Source organism: Pempheris klunzingeri, chromosome 16, assembly GCF_042242105.1.
Source record: "Pempheris klunzingeri isolate RE-2024b chromosome 16, fPemKlu1.hap1, whole genome shotgun sequence".
Classification (NCBI taxonomy): Eukaryota; Metazoa; Chordata; class Actinopteri; order Acropomatiformes; family Pempheridae; genus Pempheris; species Pempheris klunzingeri.
This window is the reverse complement of record NC_092027.1, coordinates 11,663,539-11,682,714: the sequence shown is the minus strand read 5'-3', so window position 1 is coordinate 11,682,714 and position 19,176 is coordinate 11,663,539. Positions and strand designations below refer to the sequence as shown.

At 43.9% G+C, this 19,176-nt stretch overlaps 1 protein-coding gene across 2 annotated transcripts; it reads right to left on the bottom strand.

Moving 5' to 3' along the window:
* Positions 1–506: 506 nt before the first annotated feature.
* zbtb10 (zinc finger and BTB domain containing 10) lies at positions 507–18,854 on the bottom strand. 2 transcript variants are annotated; one of them, XM_070846747.1, is made up of 5 exons: positions 17,962–18,854; positions 10,634–11,666; positions 5,152–5,217; positions 2,902–3,077; positions 507–1,639 (listed from the first exon to the last, which is right to left on the bottom strand). In XM_070846747.1, the coding sequence occupies exons 1-5, from the start codon at positions 18,634–18,636 to the stop codon at positions 1,349–1,351; spliced, it is 2,241 nt and encodes a 746-aa protein (XP_070702848.1). In that variant the 5' UTR covers positions 18,637–18,854; the 3' UTR covers positions 507–1,348. The 2 variants fall into 2 exon arrangements, with proteins under 2 accessions (XP_070702848.1, XP_070702849.1); XM_070846748.1 differs by lacking the exon at positions 5,152–5,217.
* Between the last annotated feature and the right edge of the window lie 322 nt (positions 18,855–19,176).

Genomic DNA, 19,176 nt, shown 5'->3' with positions numbered 1-19,176 from the left:
CTATATAACTCAGTACCAAATATAAACAAACGTATACAGGTATTGATGTCCACTTAGGTCCTCAAAACGTCAATTAGAAGTACTGCCGGTAGTTCTACAAAATGGTACGTCTGTGTGTATGTGTGTGTGAGTGTGTGCATTAAATAAAATAAAAGCTTAAAAACAATGGCAAAGCATACCTGATAGTCGCCGTAGCACAACAGTGTTCTATAGTTTGAGCTGATTACATATGTATAACTGAGTCAGTTTAAGCTTTATGATTATAAACATCATATATAGCCTGTAGGTCCAGTATTCTGCGACAAGCATTACAGCACCAAACGTTTCATCATTTGGCAAAATTCAAGCTTTAAGTGAAAGTCAAATGCTTTTGTTTAATAATAATAAAGTGTTACTGTGACGCCGTGATTTGTATAAAGCTAGCAATAACGTTTCCCCTTGAACTTTCGCTTTTTTTTTTTAATTCATCTTTTTTTCCCGCTTGTCAAAAAAAAAAAAAAAAAAAAAAACTCATGTCGTCTTTTCTTTTCTTTTCTTTTTTTTTTAAAGCGTATTCAGTAGTTTTTGTTTCCTGCTAAATCTTGGTGTGCGGTCTGTTTGGCACAATATCGCAGCCCTCTTAAATTAATCATAAATATGGCTGTGATACATTAGAGTCACAAAACAGATTTTTTGGTTCCAAGATTTGTGCAGGGAAAGAAAAAAAAAAAAATTAGAAAAGCATAATATAATAATATTTAGCGCATCTAGACAAGATCTATAGAGCAAGTTAAAAATCTTCCTGTGGACAATAATGCTCTTCTTCTGTGTACTTCTACAAGCACAAAGCAATATACTTTCAGATTGTGCAGAAAGCAACAGACATTACTGTGCCTCTGCCTGCAGACAAAAACAGAAATAAAAATTATAGCATTTGATAAGACCATAATAACCTCTCTTCATAAATTAAATAATTAACATTTCGCTTTTTTTTTTTAGATGATTGGCCTACCCCAACTCAAAAACTACATCATCACCCTGCCCAGCTGTCCCCCGAAAAAACAGGAAATAAAAATACATCACCAAAAACCTGATTCATCATATTATTCGTCGTTAGAATCTCTCTCTTGTGGGCGCTGGGCCCAGAGTTGGACACATTTTAACCATAATAAAATCTGTACATCTTGGAGTTCCCACTCTACCAAAGCTTTTTTTTTTTTTTAAATCCATCTCTTTGTCATATAACTTGCACAATTAAGTAACCTCAAGGTTTGATAGCACTTTGGAGTTGATTGTTTACCAGCTAGTTTTTGTATACATATATATTAAACATCAACTTTATTTTTGTTTCTCAAGCTTGATAAAATTCTTAGTCCTCCTCTGCGGCAGCACTGGCGTTGCCTTCACCCCAATTTGATTGGTCGTTGTCGGTAGGTTCCTCCCCCTCCAGGTCCTCCCCTTCCTCACCTTCGAAGTCTTCATCGCGAGGAAACTCCATGCCCTCCATCGCCTCCAGGCCCTCCTGAGTGGCCTGGTGTGAGTCGGCGCAGTCCGCGCACACACCGTAGCGCCGCGAGCCATGACGGATGCCAACACTGGCCGCAAGCATGAAGATCTTCTTGCACACCATGCACTTGTACTTTTTGTCCTTCTTATGCACCTGTAAGAGGGAGAGAGAGAGAGAGAGGAGGGGAGGGGAGGGTTGAGGAGAGTGAGGTTAGTCACTGGTCACTGTTAAAGTGTAACTTCACCCCCAGGCATGAACCCAACAATATAACTTTGAAAAATGCTAAGAAGGGCTGAGGAAGGAGGCGTGGCATGGATGTGTGAGGCAGTAGTGGCTCAGTGACATTCAATCTGATTAGAGGGCATTAGCACTATTTTTTTAACATAATTTTCATGACAGACACGTCCCAACTGGTCACCTCTTTGTCAGCACTGACTTTGCAAGATTTTTAGAAATCTAGTGAGAAATAGCAATATTAACACCAGCATTGATGCATTTCATCGCAGTACAATAGAGTGGTATCATTTAGTTTAAAGCTCAAAAACACATTCAAGTGTGCAGTGCCTGTTTAATTTGTCTAAATAACATTTTGAGGACATTTCGGTTCCTTGCTCAGAGATACAAGAGAAGTTTGATTACCACTCTCATACCTGCATGCTAAATATAAAGCTACCACTAGCAGCCAGTTAGCTTAGCTTAGCATAAAGCCTGGAAACAGCAGGTTACACCGAATTATGTTGTTTCTACACTTTGAACGTTTGTTAAATCCTTTTGTTAAATTTAAGTGAACTTAAAAGGTGCTGGTAGGCAGATTTTGTTGTGGTGCCTTCATATTAAGCACAGACTAGGGAGCTGTACGGATCTTCTCATCCAACTCTCAGCAAGAAAGCAAATAAGTGCATATCACCAAATGTTGAACTATTCCTTTAAACACTAATTAGACTAGATAAACTAGATATTTTCCAAATATTAAATATGGAGCAAAGATGCAAGAGGTAGTACAATTGCAAGTTTGGCCTTTTTCTACATTGCAAATTTGGGTATAAGTGATCAACAATTTGACAGATTACCATGCCCTCTTGTTCTTTTAAGTTCTGCTGCCAATACAACGATGTAGGCTCCTCATTTCTGAACACAAGTAATGTGAAACAGTCTCACAACTCCATTTGTTTTGTACCATGTTGTGAGAGACTCTACGATACTCCCTACATTACAAAACAGGTAACACAGCCAGAAACATCTGCTTTTAAAAATATCCTGCACTCACTCCCTTGAGCAGAAACCTGCCAGACACAAACCATGAGGTGGAGTACAACGATGCGAGGGCGGCCAAAACACTTGGCAGAAGACAGAAGATGCATCACGTGGTGGTAGAAGAGAGGAGAGGAGAGGATCCTGTGCATATGTGGACTCACCAGGGAATGTCTCTTTACGTGCTCACGGCGGGTGAACAGCTTGCCACAGATGTCGCAGCTGAAGGAGCGTACGCCTGAGTGGATGATCAGGTGCCTCTTGAGCGTGCGCCGGTGCTTGGCAATGTAGTTACAGTGGGGGCACTTGAGCTTATTGAGGGCTAGGTGTGAGGACTCCCCTGCATAGACAAAAACACAAACGTGCAGATGCAGAGAAAGGTCAGCAACAGACAGTAACACATTTTTATTTCACTGGAAGTTACTTGAACAAACTTGAGATGGAACAATGCCACACTCATAAGAGCTACATTTGCATCTACAGATCATCTAATGCGAAAAGAGTGTGTCGGGAACCAATATCCTGCTTATCAAATCACTGAGTTAGGATGCGGTAACCGTTAGAGAGAACAAGAAACCACAAACTGATGTATCACAACAAGCTTCTTTAGTAAAAACTGCAGGAGTTTGTTACACTGCACAGTCAATAACTGTGGCAGCGCTGAAACTTCACCATCCAGCTCTGTCACTGTTGCTAAGTAACTGGTGCTTCTCTGCATTAGTCTGCAATGATGCTGGGAGGTCTCACCATGGCACATTTACATTAACAGTGAATGTAAAGCAGAAACATTGTTCTGCCGTTGCATTGGATGGACATACAATGCAGTTTGGTACTAGATAGATACTAAAGAAATCATTACCAAAGCAACAGATGTGATTTCAACAGAAATACCTTCTGCTGAAATGATAAGAGGTACAACTCTTAATTTAGTGACTCTGCCTACTGGTACATAACCCATAATGCTAATTATCCTTAATGCAAGTCAACATTTTCTGCAAAATTCTGGATATGTTCCATAACAAGTGATTAGCAGCTCCTAACATCAAACATTATTAGAAAAGCTAAACAAAGATCTAAAGATGAAAAACACCACCATTATGCATCTTCCATCAAGCTTGGATATTTATACTAGTTAAAAAACATGTTGCACCATATGCTCTAGCTGTTATTTAGTGTGCAAAAGACAGAAATCACAAGATGTCCTCACGCCAGCACTGACTTCATTAACCCTCCTGGGATGTTTATGCTAACAAGGCACTGTGGACAGCTGGGCTTACAAATAAATAAGCAATCTATTGATTTTGAAAAGGCTCCTAACAAAGTGCTAGCCTTCTCTGTTGAGAGAGTGGGGTAGCAGGGCAGGGCCTTTTGTTTGAGCCAGGGAGCACACAACAGAGGCGTTGTCAGGGCAGGTTGCTAGGGGGAGAAGGGAGGAGGGGGAAGGGTTGATGAGAAGCAGGTCACCTGTGTATTCCCGGTGCGTGTGTGTTTGTGTTATACACAGCAGAGAAGCACCTTGTGGAAGTGTAACATGCTGTCAAATTAGGCTTTAGAGGTTTGGGATGAAATCTGATTTTTATCATCTGTCATTACACATTCAGAGTTGTCAAAAAATGCCTTGACAGTGTACAATCTTAATATTAATTAAAAAAGCACTTGTTTTAGATATAACCTTACTGGCCTGGGACTTAATCTGACTCGTCCCCTTTCCTGTGTCCCCCTCAGGTGGAGTCTCAACCTACATCTCCACCAATCTGCCTATCAAACTGCTACTTAATGCTTCAGGGCTTCATTTCCAAAGATTTCGTTTCTAATTTTGTATTCTGGGGTGTTGACAAAGTTGTTTTACCACCATCCACGATTTGTTCTATTTTTTTCCAGCTACGAGAAACTCCTCTATTTCCTCAGTGCAATGCATTGTGGGAAAGTAGCGTCCATCAAGCACACTTAAAAATCAAAGATTTCTTTTGTATGCATCTTGCCATTTTTCCATATGCTTTGTTTTGACAGTTATCAGACTGAAACATATATGCATAGAATAAGTGTGTTGTATGGTTTTGGGACACACAGCCTACTGTCCTGTAGACAATGGCCGCCTACTTATGTGACGCACTTGCTTCCACACCACCTCGTTGAGGGAAATTTGTGGTTTTACCCAGTCATTCCCTGACATGCGCATAACGTAAATACTCATTTTGTATAAAAGGGTCATGCAGATCAACCACGCATTTAAAAACGCAAGTTGAACATGAGTCCTTAAATAAAAATAGGGTGTTTGTCTACTCTCTCATTCGAGGAGACATAACGACTCGACTGCCCACTCTCGTTTGAGAACATGCGTTTTAGTTGAAGATTTCAAGCTTCATTGAAGCAACCTGTTCTTTAGCTGTAGTCTAGAGAGTGCGGCGTCTTACCATTCTCCCAGGATTCCCCTTGCTGTAAGTCTTGGATGATGCTATACTGGATCTGATTGGCCAGCTCTGGGAAAGGGGGAGGGGGCAAGAGAAGCGAGAGGGAGAAAGAGAGATGAGAGGTGGTTGAGAGCCTGAGGGGTGCACACCTCCCAACGCCTCTTGTACACAACTAACCACCCCCCACATGAAACAATGGAGGTTTCAGTTAACAACATAGGTAAACAAACACACAGGCGCACACACACACACACACGCAGGCCCCCACTGTATGTAAACCAGTGTGTTCCTGAGGCCAGAGAAACAAACTAATGGTGTTACCAGGGCTCCAGCACGGAAGGGGTTAATTAGAGAATGAGAGAGTTGAGCCCTCACACCGGCTCAGCTTACACTCAGCTTTTGTAGGCACTTGTGTGCGAGCACCTGTGTGTGTGTGCGTGTGCGTGTGCGTGTCCAGTTCCTCCAGCATCAGCGCTTAGAGCCCATTAAAAGACACACCCCTGTGAGTGTGTGTGTGTGTGTGTGTGTGTGTGTGTGTCCATTCTCCCTGGGTCAATATTTGGAATAGTGAGGACAGCCCCAGTGCATTAGGGTGGATTAGGGAGGGAAGGGACTGCCCCTGGCGGCTTTGCACCTCGCAGGGATTGGGGGGAGTTATTGTGTGTGGGTGTGCGTTTGTGTGCACACGTCAACAGAGACTAGCGTGTATGCAAATGCATCTCACCTGCTCTGTGTGTCTGCGCGCAACACCCACCCTTTAAACAATCCAACAGTCTTGTTTGGAAAGACCCAAGAATTTATTGGCTGCGAGTGCTGGCTGTGGGCCAAGCGTGGTAAGAGCGGACAGCAATGGCAAAGTACTTATATTGTTCAAACCGCCCTTCACTTTCAACTGTTATTTTCCACAACACCAGCCTTCATGCGACTCTGTAAACTGTCTACCTCCAACACCAGCTGCCTCTACTGTTGGATTTGTCACCGCTTCGGTTAACTATTACCAGTGACTGAAATATACACTGTTTGGCGAAAAAGAGAAAAAAAGTTACTAACCACTTACAGATTTTTGTTAATTAAGTGTGTAAATGTGTAATAACATTTAATTTTTTTTTTTAAATGTAGCTGCAACTATTTGAAAGCAACCGTTTTAAGATATTTTTCCAGCAAACTGACATATATTTGAAGGTCCCAGCCTCTCATATGGGAATATTTTCTGCTTCTCTATCTTATGAAATTGTGTACTGTATATTTTTTGGGACTGTTGGTGAGACAAAATAAAAAAGGCATGCAAATGTCACCTCGGACACTAGGAATTGTTCTCTGGCAATTTAAGAAAAGGTAGAAAAGAATTTACAGGTTAAAATCAATAATAATAATTGTAAGTTGCATCCCTACCATTTTAGTTGTTTAACAACCTCTTCACAAAAGAAAAATAGAAATAAAGACAGAAAAATAGACACATAATTTGAAAGGGGTGTAAAAGAGCACAGCAGAAAGAATACCACCATTTGGGTTACTATGTTTCCAGCCGTGGAGCGTGAGGGAAAATGAAAGCCCAACCAGTGACATCACGTTGGGAAACTGGGACAGCTAAGACTGGTGGATGGCTGCACATAGGCTCAAACAGAAATACGCAAGCAAACGTTGACTAATCATGCAAGAGGGCCGTCTAGTTTTTGAGTGAGCATCTCACAAACAAAAGATGAGTTTTTGGTGTCTAGTCGTGCCCAGGAGCAAGATGGTAAACCATTCCTAGTCTTTTAGTCTCCGCATGACTGTCTGTCTATAGACACACAGTCTCAACAGCCTTATAGAATAATCTAATAACCCACAGTGACTAATAATTGCATGCATGTATTGTACTACTTTGTAAAGCAACATTTCAGTAAAGCAAAACTAACATTTTAGACATCATGTGACAAACCCATCCAGAGCCAGTCACAATAAATGAGCACTGTATGCGATACAAGACTAATCAAGCCTCGACAGCAGGGAGGGGCTGTGGAAAACGGCCACAAACTAAAACTGACAAATGACTTTGTGTCCATAAATGGTACTGGGCCATCTTTCCATACACGTTCCAGGAGATGTCAAGTGAAAAATGGCATAAATATGCTTGAGTGCTCCGACGCTTCACATACAGTAGACTCTGATTCATTACATGACACAACAGCTCAGAGGTACTTGTGAACAAATGCAGGTGATCGCAACACACAACACTTTTTTGCAACATATTATTACCTATATGAATACATCAAAAAATACATCAAAACCCTAGTCAACAGCTGGTTAGCCCATTAGCTCATGCATAATAACACAGAGTTGCCTTGATCAGCTAGTTTATCTGAGGGTAGGCTTAACAAGCTTTTGATTTTCAGCAGCCTATAAGTATAATAAGCAAAAACCTGTCAAAAAAAAAAGAAATCTAGATTTAACAAGAGAAACACATTCTCCTATAATGTACACCTGGCTCTCTCTTTCAAGAAAAGGAACCAAGAAACTGTTTTCTTACAATTGGAACTGAAAAACACTACATACAGCAGGAGGCCACCAACAAAACTCACATAAGTGGCTCAGTCCATGGGGACTTGGCTTGGTGAACCGGAGGATGGCCAGTTCAAATCCTGCATAGAGCACAGAATGACTTGTAGACCACTGTTAAGGCGCCCTCGACCATGGCAGTGAATCCCTAACATTTACATAGCAGCCCATCAGTCTACCAACTCTTCCTGCTTTACATGTCTATAGGTCCTGTGTGTGCATGGTTGTGTAATAAAGTAATTCTTTGTCTAATGGCTGAAAAAAATAAATAAATAAAAAATAGGGCCCTCCTCTCACCCAAACATCAGACAGCATCAGAATAATGTGTTGCACATTTCTGCCTCAAATTCACTGCACACCCCCTCTCACACATGTCAAACAAAAAGGTGTCATCAGTCCGTCTCAGACATTTTATGTTCTTCACTATTTGACAGGCAAAATTGGGAGGTTATTTTTTGATGATGTCGATAATTTTAAGCCCTTATAGAGACTAAATATTCACAGATCTATATCTTAACTGTAAAAATGCAATATAATATATGAATGAATTCTACTGAGCTAAGTGGACCGTTGAGCACAAAACTATAATTTAGAGGTAAACGGTTACCTTGAAACCTTTTACTGTGACTAACAGCCTACTTGAAGTCTGAACCATATCTTTATTTAGAAACGTAGAATACATTGAATAGAGACGTGGAGCTAAACAGCAGAGATGCATGAAGAGAAGAAGGTTGAAGAGTTAGCATCCATGCAGACAAACTCAATCTTTAAGTGAGCGTCTCTGTCAGGCTATTGCAACACCCTGGATCACTTCGTGCACACATTAAAAAGAGCCCTACGAGCAGTTGGAGGCACTAAGAGCATTCAAGTGCATTTAGGGAGGCCTGGGGGAAGAAATGTTTCCCCTGCTTTCTTCATTTCCCTGCATTAGGGATGGCTTCTCTCCCTCTCTCTCTCGCTCTCTCTCACACACAAAATGTAGTTCTCTCTTTCAGTTTCTACACACACACTCTGTGCCTCACACATCCCCGCCCCCCATTCCATACCACTCCACTTAATATGTGATATCATTATGGTTACATGGAGTGCCACGCTTAATGGGGCCAACAGAAGGAGAAGGCTGGAGCTGAGAGAAAAGATTACTAAGAGCGCTACACTGTGTGTGTGGATAGAATGGATGGAGCGATGGATAGATTAAGGGATGGAAAGAAGAAGGTATTAAAAGGGTAAAGAGAAAGAGAGAACTTGGAGAAGATGGAGTATAAAAGTTTTATCAAGCAAGATTGAAAAATTGATTGAATGAGTGACTTGAGCCACTTAAAAAAAAGGGACTCAATGTTTTGGCAACCACGGCCAATATAGTGTGGGTTTAAAAGTGAACACAGGACAGTATTCTCTTTCCAACTCAATTCATAGGTTGACATTCCATTATGGTCTTCTATAAAGCAATATAACATACCGATCCAACTCAATTCAAAGTCACTGAACTGAATCTAACCCTACAAAACATCTCGTCTTTCCTTTAGAACAAGTCTCAGCAGTGATGTGGTAACACACTCAGTGCTGAGACAAAGCACTCCAGGTGGGCGTAACTTTCGTAAGCCCCCTGCTCTAGAGCGATTAGTGAAGATCACAGTAGGGAGTGACTCACTTGTTGGCTATGCTCGGCAGGTTAAAAGCCTGATAAGCAAATATCCCTGCTGTTAAGTTTAACAGCAGGACATTGATCGAAAGCTGAAAATCTATACTTTTTTTGAAAAAAGTAGTGCCAGTAATGCCAGTGTTTTTCACTGCAGACGGCCGCATCTTAGCTTACTAGCTTTGAGTTACGTTGCCGATCATGATTTGATTTGACATGATTAGATATGTCACTCTACGGTGACATATGCCTGACATAAATGAAGCAATGCTGCCCCCAAGTAACAAAGGTGTGCTCTTCCACTTACGGATTAGAATTATCCAAAAAAAAGGCTGGAGGATCAGATACTGAAGCCACATGATTTATCTCAACCCCAATAAATACAAATGCATGATGGGTAAAAAAAAAAAAAGAAGCTTATTTCAAACCTACAGAATTTAATTTTAAGTCCTTTTAAATACACATTTTTTCAAAGACATCAATATGCTGAGTTAAATTTAAGGGATGTGTGTATGAAATGATATACAAAACATGTAGAATATTTGATGCAATGGCACAGACCATAAAAACAGCTTCAATTTAGCTCGAATTATGCAACTACAACAAACTTAACATCACAGTAATTTAAGGGTTTAAAAGGTTAAAGTGGTGGTGTTGGGGGAGTGGGTGGGGCGTAAAGCAGAGAGGCCTCGAGCGAGCTAATGATGTTAATGACAAAACTGGTTATTGCGTCTCCAACTAACAGTAGCTTCAGGCTAAGATTGCAAACGCAATGCATCTTGAAAGCAGTGCAGGGATGCACACAGTTACACAGATGAGTGCACAGGGCAGAAACATCAACCAATATTGGTTAAGTCTAACATTTCAGCCAAAAGGGCCACAATATGACTGCATTTCTGTGATTCATTTGGGATCTTCTTGCCAATTCAGAAATTTGACAGGATTGGTCATCAGAAAAAGTTACTACAACCACCTCTCTTAATGATATTGTTTTTTGACCCTGGCAATGTTGTTGAGCTTTATGCACTTCAGGCTACTCAAACATGCAAAACACATTGTGCTGAATACTTTACAATGGTGTATAAAATCAATAAAAAAAGTAGGAAAATGTAACCCTACCATGGTACATAAGATCTGCATGCACCTCTCTAACTTAAAAACAGACCCTCTTTCCTTTTACTTAAAGTTAATACACAGCATGACTAATAGGAATAACTGAGACTGAGAAAGCTAGACATATATTATTGGGGAAAGGACTGTGTGGAGAGTGTGTGTGTGTGTGTGTAAGGTTACAATAATATGTCATACCTGCATTTTCAGAGAGGGAGGAGAAGTCCTCTCTGGGGTAGGAGGCTGAGGGCTGGATGAACATCCCCTCGTCAAATCCTTCTTCAGGCTCTGGTGGAAAGTTGTACACAAAACGCCGCGTGGTGGTCTGTTTTTTCCTCCGTCCACTTCCAGCCGCAGCATCCGGTGCTTCTCGCTTTATTGCCGCCGGTGCTGCTGCAGCGCCACCTGTGGCTGGCTCGTTCCAGACGAATACCTGCACCTGGCCACTCCCTGCCCGTGTTTCATTGGTCTCTGCTGAATCAGATGAGTTGTCGTTGTGGTGGGCCCAGCTACCAGAGGATCCGGGGGTCACCAGGGCACAGCCCTCACCCCTTGCCACTGTCACCTCTATGTCGCTGGTCTCCTCCTTCACCCTTCCGCCCTCGGCGTCTTCTTCCATTGCTTCCTTTCCTTGATTGTTGCTGGCCTTGATCGACAGCTTTGACAGGATGCTTGTGGCCCAGAAGTTGGTTGGCTTCCGTTCCGGCCCTCTCTGTCCTTCTTTGGCCACCATCTGCCTCTTGTTGTAGTCCACCACCACTGAATCAGGAGCCTCCTGCTTGATGCTGATATTCAGAGCATCCTTTATAAATGCCCTACACGACTGCACGACTTCGGTCATCTGGAGGTAACTTGCCACAGACATCACCTCAATGGCATTTTGGCTTGTGAGCAGCAGATTCCCGGAGTAGAGAAAGTCGAGGATAACTGAGAAGCCTTGCCCAGCAGCAACATCCAGGTGCGTGACTGTGGCCTGGTCCTGAGCCTCGTTCTTGGTCAGACAGTAGAGGGTTTTAAAGTAGCGGCTGCCCGCCACCAGGATGTTCTTGTGTGCACGGAACACCTGGCCCGAAACAACTATGTTGACGTCGCAGAGGATGCCACTTTTGCGTTGCTTGTCCAGCTCCTGGAGAAGCTGGTAACAGTAGGAGTTCTCGTTGGGCTTGTTGCGGTAGTCTTCCTCTGAGGAGTTAGTGGAGGGGCTAGCGTTGTCTGAGGGCCTCACCATCTCCTTCACATGACAGAGAGGGAGAGAGAGAAATTATTTCAGATTATTTGTGTGCTCACACAAGTAATTTGCAAAAATATGCACACATATAGTGTCCCTTCCTGTAACTCCATCTCTAAAACATGCAGAAAAAAAACGAAACCCTCTGGGTTCCTGGTGTGACACTGACGTATCTGCCCTAGGGGTCAAACAGGTTTGACAGGCTTCTGTTCTGGAGGAGGTGGGAAAGAGGCAATGAATGGCATATATTTTTTAGGCTGGGTAGTATGACATAGCTATAGGATCAATTCCCTTCCTCCACCAAACTTACACTCCACAACTCCCAACACATAAAATATCATACTAGGTCCAATTATAGATTAATTAACCCTAAAATACTGTAAACATATAAAGGCACTGTAGAACTACAGAAGGAGGGCACACAGCTATAGCTATAGTGGGGTAAATATTTTCAGTCAATCAAATGTTTAAAACAACAGTGACACCTCTTACTAAGACGACAACACATCTTGTGGCTGTGCTTTAATCAGAGGCAGAATTAGTGTCACCGCTTTTAGTCAAGTTTTCAATTTAATCTGTTATCCAAAAAAATTCAAGGGACATCATATGTCTATTTTTAAAGCGATATCCAACAGTATTTGCCTTTTTGGCAACTTGAGTTTTTTTTTTCAATGTTTCATTTAAAGCAACAGTCAGGAATTTGTTATCGGCTTGCCAGGAGCACAATTCAAGACTTTATTTATAAACGCCAGAGCAAGTCTTGGTTTTAAAAGACCTCTAGACAAATATGGATGTTTATTTTTGCATGATTATTGAACAGACTTTAGAATTTGGCTTTGATTATCACTTCCAATACTAGACTAGAAAGAAGATTAGCAAGATTTAAGATTTTACTTAAGTAAAATAATTCTTTAAGTTGGAAGCTACATGTAAAAACGGTCCAGAGTTAGACCTGGAGGAGGGCCGACAAGTGTCCAAAGCAGGACACAACGCGGCTGTAGGATGGGAGGGAAGCTGGTAGGAGCATAGACCTACCCTGTAACAGCCCCCCTCCCCCTCCCCTGCTCCCCCTGAACAGGGCAAAGGGACAACCTGGTACAGAGCAGAGGAGAGGGGAGTATATACACATGTGCGTATGCATATGCTTAAATATGCACAAATACATGGCATACAAAAACACATATACACCCTGCGAGTGTAGAAGTCTACATTGTAGTTTTTACCCTGAAACACACACACATACAGCAGCATACATCTCTGGCTCATTTTAGAATTGCACAGCAGATGTCCTAATCCAGAATAATTCACATTGCTCTTGCCCTGCATTTTTGCCCCCACCCACCACCATCTCTTCTGCGCGCACATGCATGTACACACACACACACACACAAATACACAGAAACCAAGCTGCCTACACATACACACAGCTGGGGTTTCAGCTCGAGTAATTCAGATTAAATCCATTTCTCTGAGGTCCCCACCCAACCCCCACTCCCTCCACACTGCAGCTCTTGTCCAGGGCAGCCTGGGCACACAGGATAGTATAGGGGGGCTTATCATCCTCTGCCACAGCTGGAGGGGGAGAGATTGAGAGAGATGGGATGGAATGAATGAAATGAAATGAGAGGCAGAAAGAGGGAGAGACGGAGAGTGGGGAAAGTGGACACACTTTGCAGGCTGGAAGAAATAAATAGGAGAACAGAAGGACAGAAAATAATGGACAAGAATGCCGAATTGCATTGCACTGATGGAGAAGAAGGAGAAACAGAGCTGATAGAAATGTGTGCAAAAAAGATGAGAAATGGTTGGAGTATAATAGAGAAAAGCCTGATAACACACGCATAAAGAAAACCAGTGAGAGCATGAGGCACAGATTGAGAGAGTGAGACCTTGAGCCTCGAGAAAAAGGGCGGAGAAGAAAATGTGGAGCAGAGGGGGCCAGAAAGCCAGCGCGATAGAGAGAAGGAGTTGGGTCACCCCATTTTAGCCTTCACAATAGCCCGTGTTCTCCCCGAGGCTCATTGTCCACTCACTGTGGGCCTTTGTGAAAGGGCTCGGCACTCACTCTCTTATTACACAGCATCTCCCACTCGCAAGGCACAGAAAGGAGCCAGGGTGCATGTGGGTGAGGCAAAGAGGATGGGGAGAGCGAAGAAAAATTATTCCATGATATACACATCAAAGCCTCTGGGAGGACCTGGTCATCATGTTGAGTACTGTGGTGAAGTGCAGGAGTGCTATCACAACAAGAGGAGCTGGATATGCTTCTGCGTCAGATTGCCGGTGGTCGCACACATTTTTCGCTGCATTGTTTTTGTGTACTGCTCTCGTTCTTTTGATTAGTTTAGACCCAACAAGCTTTCAGCTTGCTGGGCTGACTGGAAGATGAAGACGAATATTGTTAGCATATGAGCTAATATGTTAGAAATATCATAAACAAACAGCAATTCTCACACTCCTAATACCTGGGAATTCGTAGACCCATTTCATCATTTCGTCTAACTAGCCGTCCCACCCCCAAACCCCATGACTCCCCACAGCTTTCATCCATTACACATAGCGAGGCAGCGGGCCAGAGAGGTAGAACACTGCCTGGCAGTTCTGATACGAGTTGTGTGTGCGTGTATGCACTCATTGAAGTCGGGCTAGGACAGCCTGGTACTGGATAAGTTGCTCCATATTGGCCTCATCAGCAGCATCATCCTTTTTCCAGATGTGCCACGTGTGAGCTGGGAGCATGGAGAACCAGCAGATCAACCCTGCAGAGCAGATGCTGGAGGCAAAACCAGCATCAGCCAAGAGAAAATGTGGGGACAATATCAACCTCCCCCAGTCATGACGTGGCTAGGTTTTTTATTTCAGCCCGAAAGGGTAGGGGTTGGAAGAATGAGAGGCAAAAAGAGAGTGCGCAAGAGAATCCAAGAGTGTGCTGGGGAAGAGGAATCCTTTGATCTACAGTGAACAGCGAATAAGAGCTGATTTACAGGTGTATTAAACAAACCAAGATGGTCGTAAACGCTACCTTATTGAAGCACCATCCACAGTGAGACACACCTCTAAAAGATCATGGAATACACCACTGTCTCCATGCACCATAATGACCCACTGGAGCCGGTTTTTGTTTACCTTTTACGCTAAGGTTTGCCCACATCCCCTCACTCATTTACCCCCACCCACTATCAAGCCAGTCCCATGACCAGCCCAACCCTGAGGCATCCACCAGCTCCCTACATCTACTGTATCCTTCCCTCAATCGCCCCTCCTCACTCAACCAGTCTGTCCCCAGATGCCAGAACAATACAGCAGTGTGCGTTTGGCCCAAGGTGTGGGAGGGCTCCACTGAGTGTCTCCCGGCCTCCCAACAATGCTCTGACAGAAGAGGCAGAAAAGGAGTCGGGGGGGGGGGGTAAAGTCACTGACAGAGTCAACAAGAAGAATTCTCCCCCTGGCTCCGCTCCGCTCCACCCCACCCCATTCCCCTGACCTGTGGCCCCCAATAAACATCCCATCTATCTGGCAGACACCAGACCGGAATGGGTGGCTCCCCTTTCCCATTCGGGGAGACTGGCTCTTAACAATGAGTGTGGTGTTTGTCTTAACTACAATGAGGGGGTGAAAATTACTTGTACAGCTCCCCCATATTTGAATCGCCCCTCCCTCCAGGGAAGTGCTGCATTATCTTATCTACCACTCCATTTAGTCCAACACAGAGATGCAGGTAAAACATTTGTTTGGCCGTCAAACTGAATGGGGGCAATGTGGATAATCTGTCGTGACTTCATGACCTTTATCCTGGGTTGAATGCTGTTTGGATATTGCAGGGTTTTGGTCAACAGGTGTCTGTACTACAGATGTAAGTTTAATTTGCTATTGACAGTCAAACAGAGTGGGTGAGAGAGAATCAGGGAATGTATAGACAGGTTGGATGTGGACAGAAGTGAAACTGAAACTAACATTATTTTGTAGTTATGCAATGTATCTCTGCGCGTTGAGATGTACAAGGAGCTGTTGTGGGAAAAGGGTCTCTGTACATGGTGACAGCAAGGAATTACTCTGTGACAACCAGTGTAGGTTTGACATAGTAAATAGAAAATAAAACTGACTTATAGTGGTCCCTTATATGTGTGGTCATGTTTTATCCAAGGAAACCAATGGTTAACGTTGGCATTGTCCCAACATTTTACTGGTGAGCATAGGAAACAATCTGAGCACAAGACAGTGTCTAGAGAATTAAGGACAACAGCCCCCTTCTCCAAGGAGACCCACATTCACCACAGCTGCCCTGGTGTGCTAGGGATAATTGAGTTAGCTTTAACGAATGCAGCAGAGGCCTGACTAACGTCAGTAGTGGGTGAATTGAACAAGACGCTGCCTCTTAACACCATAAGTCCCCTTTAATGTAGTGCTTCACATGGCACTGCTGCTCATTATTTTGACCGTACTGTATATAAGATTACATTTGTACTTAAACTTAATCTGGGGAATATAAAAAATGATTTAAGTTTCATTTCTTGTAATGCAGCTATGGGATTTTATCTTCCCTGCTCTATTCTACATGAGGAAACGGCCTGGATAACCTCTCAGTGCAGTGTCTCGGGTCCTTGTTGCTAGGGGAAAAGCCACACCAAGCCCCTAATCCACTCCTACCGCTCTTCTTATCAATTAGAGATGTGTACAAGTTAGTGGATCACTTTAAGACATTCTGATTAGTGATTGCGTGTGCAAAGGAAGGACCTAAATGTAGTAGTGCAATCCTCTTCGCTCACAAATTAGAGTCAAATAGCACCCTGCTCTTAATTCCTCTGACAGCTCAGACCATTGTCAGGATAGGAGCTCGGATGTGGCGATGCACAAGGAACCATAGGGTTCTTTTTAAAAAATACTATTGATGAGAGAAAATGCCCTTTGAGACTAGATTGGTCGGGAGAATATGCACTGCCTGGTTTTATGAGGGCTCTGAGAATACCATAGAAATGTTGCCTAGGCCGCAATAAAAATAATGAATCAATAAAATGAGCTTGTGCACATCAATAAAGTCATAGTTCATCAAATATAAGACTGGCTTGGTTGTTTTGATTCAAAGCATTCAATGTACTGATATTATGAATACGTTTAACTATATTTCAAAGTTAGGATCATCACATAAATATAAAGGGGTAGTTTTCCCTTTAGGACAGCATCAGTCTTGTGCCAGTCGGATGGGCCCTTAATCATAAAATATGCCCCAAATGTTTAACACAGGACACCATTAATCCAGAAATGTGTGGATGACAGGGTCAGGTGATACCATGTCATTCTGTTTACTGACATCTATTTCACTCATTCATGCCTGTTCAGACGGTTGCAGATGGGCTGGGCGAGCTGTCAGGCTCCAGGCGACATGATTTACTCTCCTCCTCTCGTCCAGCCCTGCAAGTGACACCATCTATGGATTTTGGGGGGTCATTCTAGCACAATGCCTCTAATTTAGCTCCCCAAAGGCAGGAGGAGGTGGAGGAGGAAGAAATTCGCCAGAGGTCACTCGGGACTGCGAGCCAGCAGAAGTGCATGAGAGGCCAAGGGGCGGACGGGCGGGGGGGGTTGGGTAGGGGTGCGGTTCCCCAAAGGCTGCTAGGGTCGAGCCCTTGCCATTGTGTGACCTCTAGCAAGCTAGCAATCAAGACAGCTGCTGATGCAACAAAAGGGCTCACTGTACAGTGTGCATCTCAAAAAAAAAAAAAAAAAGGTATTCTACATCGCTATGTTAATTACTTGTTAATGACTTTTGCGTTAGTTCTAAACATTTAACCCTTCTTCCAAAGGAACAGCCCCCAGTGGGATAGTAGCTAGCAGGTGTCATTCTGGAGCAGGTTTGTGTGCAACTTCACTGATGACGAGTGGACAGACACTGACGGTGTAACTCAGTCGGAGAGCTGCGTGTCAGTCACACTGAATTGAGGTTTCAGTGCTTTTTGCCATTCAGTAACTCAGTTAGTCTACATTAGCCTCGCTAGGGGCTTTCCACCACCGTCACTGGGCATCCACCTCCGGCTAGACAGCGAAGCTACAAGCGGCTACTTGGCTAAGCTAGTTGTTAGCTCAGGTTAGCAGGCTGATGCTAGCTAATCAGCCAGGAGAGGGGATTGGGAAGCTTAGGTAATGGCCTATTTTCGCCTTCGTTGTGTTTTAAAGTTGTAGAAACTGCCATTTCTAGTGACAAACAAACAGGTAAGACACATGTTATGGCACACTGGGTGTTTGACGGGTGTTTAATGCTACTTAAGTAAGCGAAATCACCACGGAATTGAGCTATCGTTACCTGTTTGGTGGGGTCATTTCTCCCGTGCTCAGAAGACAGGTGATGTCTCAGCAGCAAGGCCCGCTTGTAGTTGCGACTCCCTTTGACAAGCTCGTCGCTGTTTTTAGTGGCAATGTTGTGACACCAGGAGCAGGACATGAGTCCGGTCTCCTGGCAAAATTTTAGCCATGGAAATTCTTGCAACCACGAAGCGTGGAATAGTGAGTGTTTCTGGAGCAGCGTCTGCGGTCTCATCTCTACCCCAGATTTCCTGGATCCAGCCTCGCCTGCAGTCGCACCACTTCCCGACTCCTGGCCGTCGGCGTTGCTGGGACCGTTCCCCGCTGTCGGGCTGTCCCCCTCTCCGGAGCCGTCCTCCCCTTCCACCGAGCCGACGCGATCGTCGCCGTCCACGGCTGCCCAGCTGCCCCCTTCCGGGTCCTCTTCTTCCTCCGCCTCGGGTTCCGTGCTATCGCTGACAGACCCAGCGCCCTCCACTCTCTTCTGCGATGATCCTTTCGCCCCCAGATCCCTGTCCTCCTCTTGATCCGGCCTGTTCCCGTTAAATTGTCGGTCTTGACAGGCCGGGGCCTCCCAGCTGTTACAGTTCCCCCCACCGACAACGCTGGAACCCGTTAACCCAGCTAATCCACCTCCTCGGAAAGCCAGCGACCTGCGGTTTCTCTCACCGGACATTTTTCTTAATATATATTAGAATCTTCACTTTCTCAACAGTATCCCCCTCCGACAAAAATTATGTGTCTGTGTAGGATGTATTTTCCGAAAGAGATGGACCGTCGTCGTTTCTTTCCCCCGCTGTGGCCCTCCCGGTGAGAGTATGTAGGTTATGCGGAAATAAATAAAGGTTTTAAACGCATAATGAATTTCAGGGTTCTCGCTGCGTCCGCGCAGGCCCCGCAGAGGTCGAATGGCAACGACTTTCCTCCCCACAATGCACCTCGACCAGGGAAAGGGGGGGTTGGAGAGGGAGGGGGCGGCTTTTAAAGGAAGATGGGGGTGCTGTAGATCACCAAGGGGTCTTTTGTGTTTGAAGGCTGCACCCATTTTCCGCATGCTTTTCATCTTTTGGCTCTGCTCGTCTTGTCGTCTCATAAATGCTGGACTTGTGTGCCCCACTTTAGCACTTTGCTAAGCGAGGTGATCATAATGTACCTGCGATATTTCTATAGGGTTTCTATAGGAATTTAAAGTGTGTCTACAGTACTTTTTGGGGGG

Excerpts from the sequence above, each read along its gene's own strand:
- zbtb10 (XM_070846747.1), bottom strand. The coding sequence starts at position 18,636 with ATGTCCGGTGAGAGAAACCGCAGGTCGCTGGCTTTCCGAGGAGGTGGA. Across the intron at positions 11,667-17,961 it reads GAAATGACCCCACCAAACAG|GAGATGGTGAGGCCCTCAGA; the intron begins GTAACGATAGCT and ends TGTCATGTGAAG. Across the intron at positions 1,640-2,901 it reads ACGTAAAGAGACATTCCCTG|GTGCATAAGAAGGACAAAAA; the intron begins GTGAGTCCACAT and ends TCCCTCTTACAG.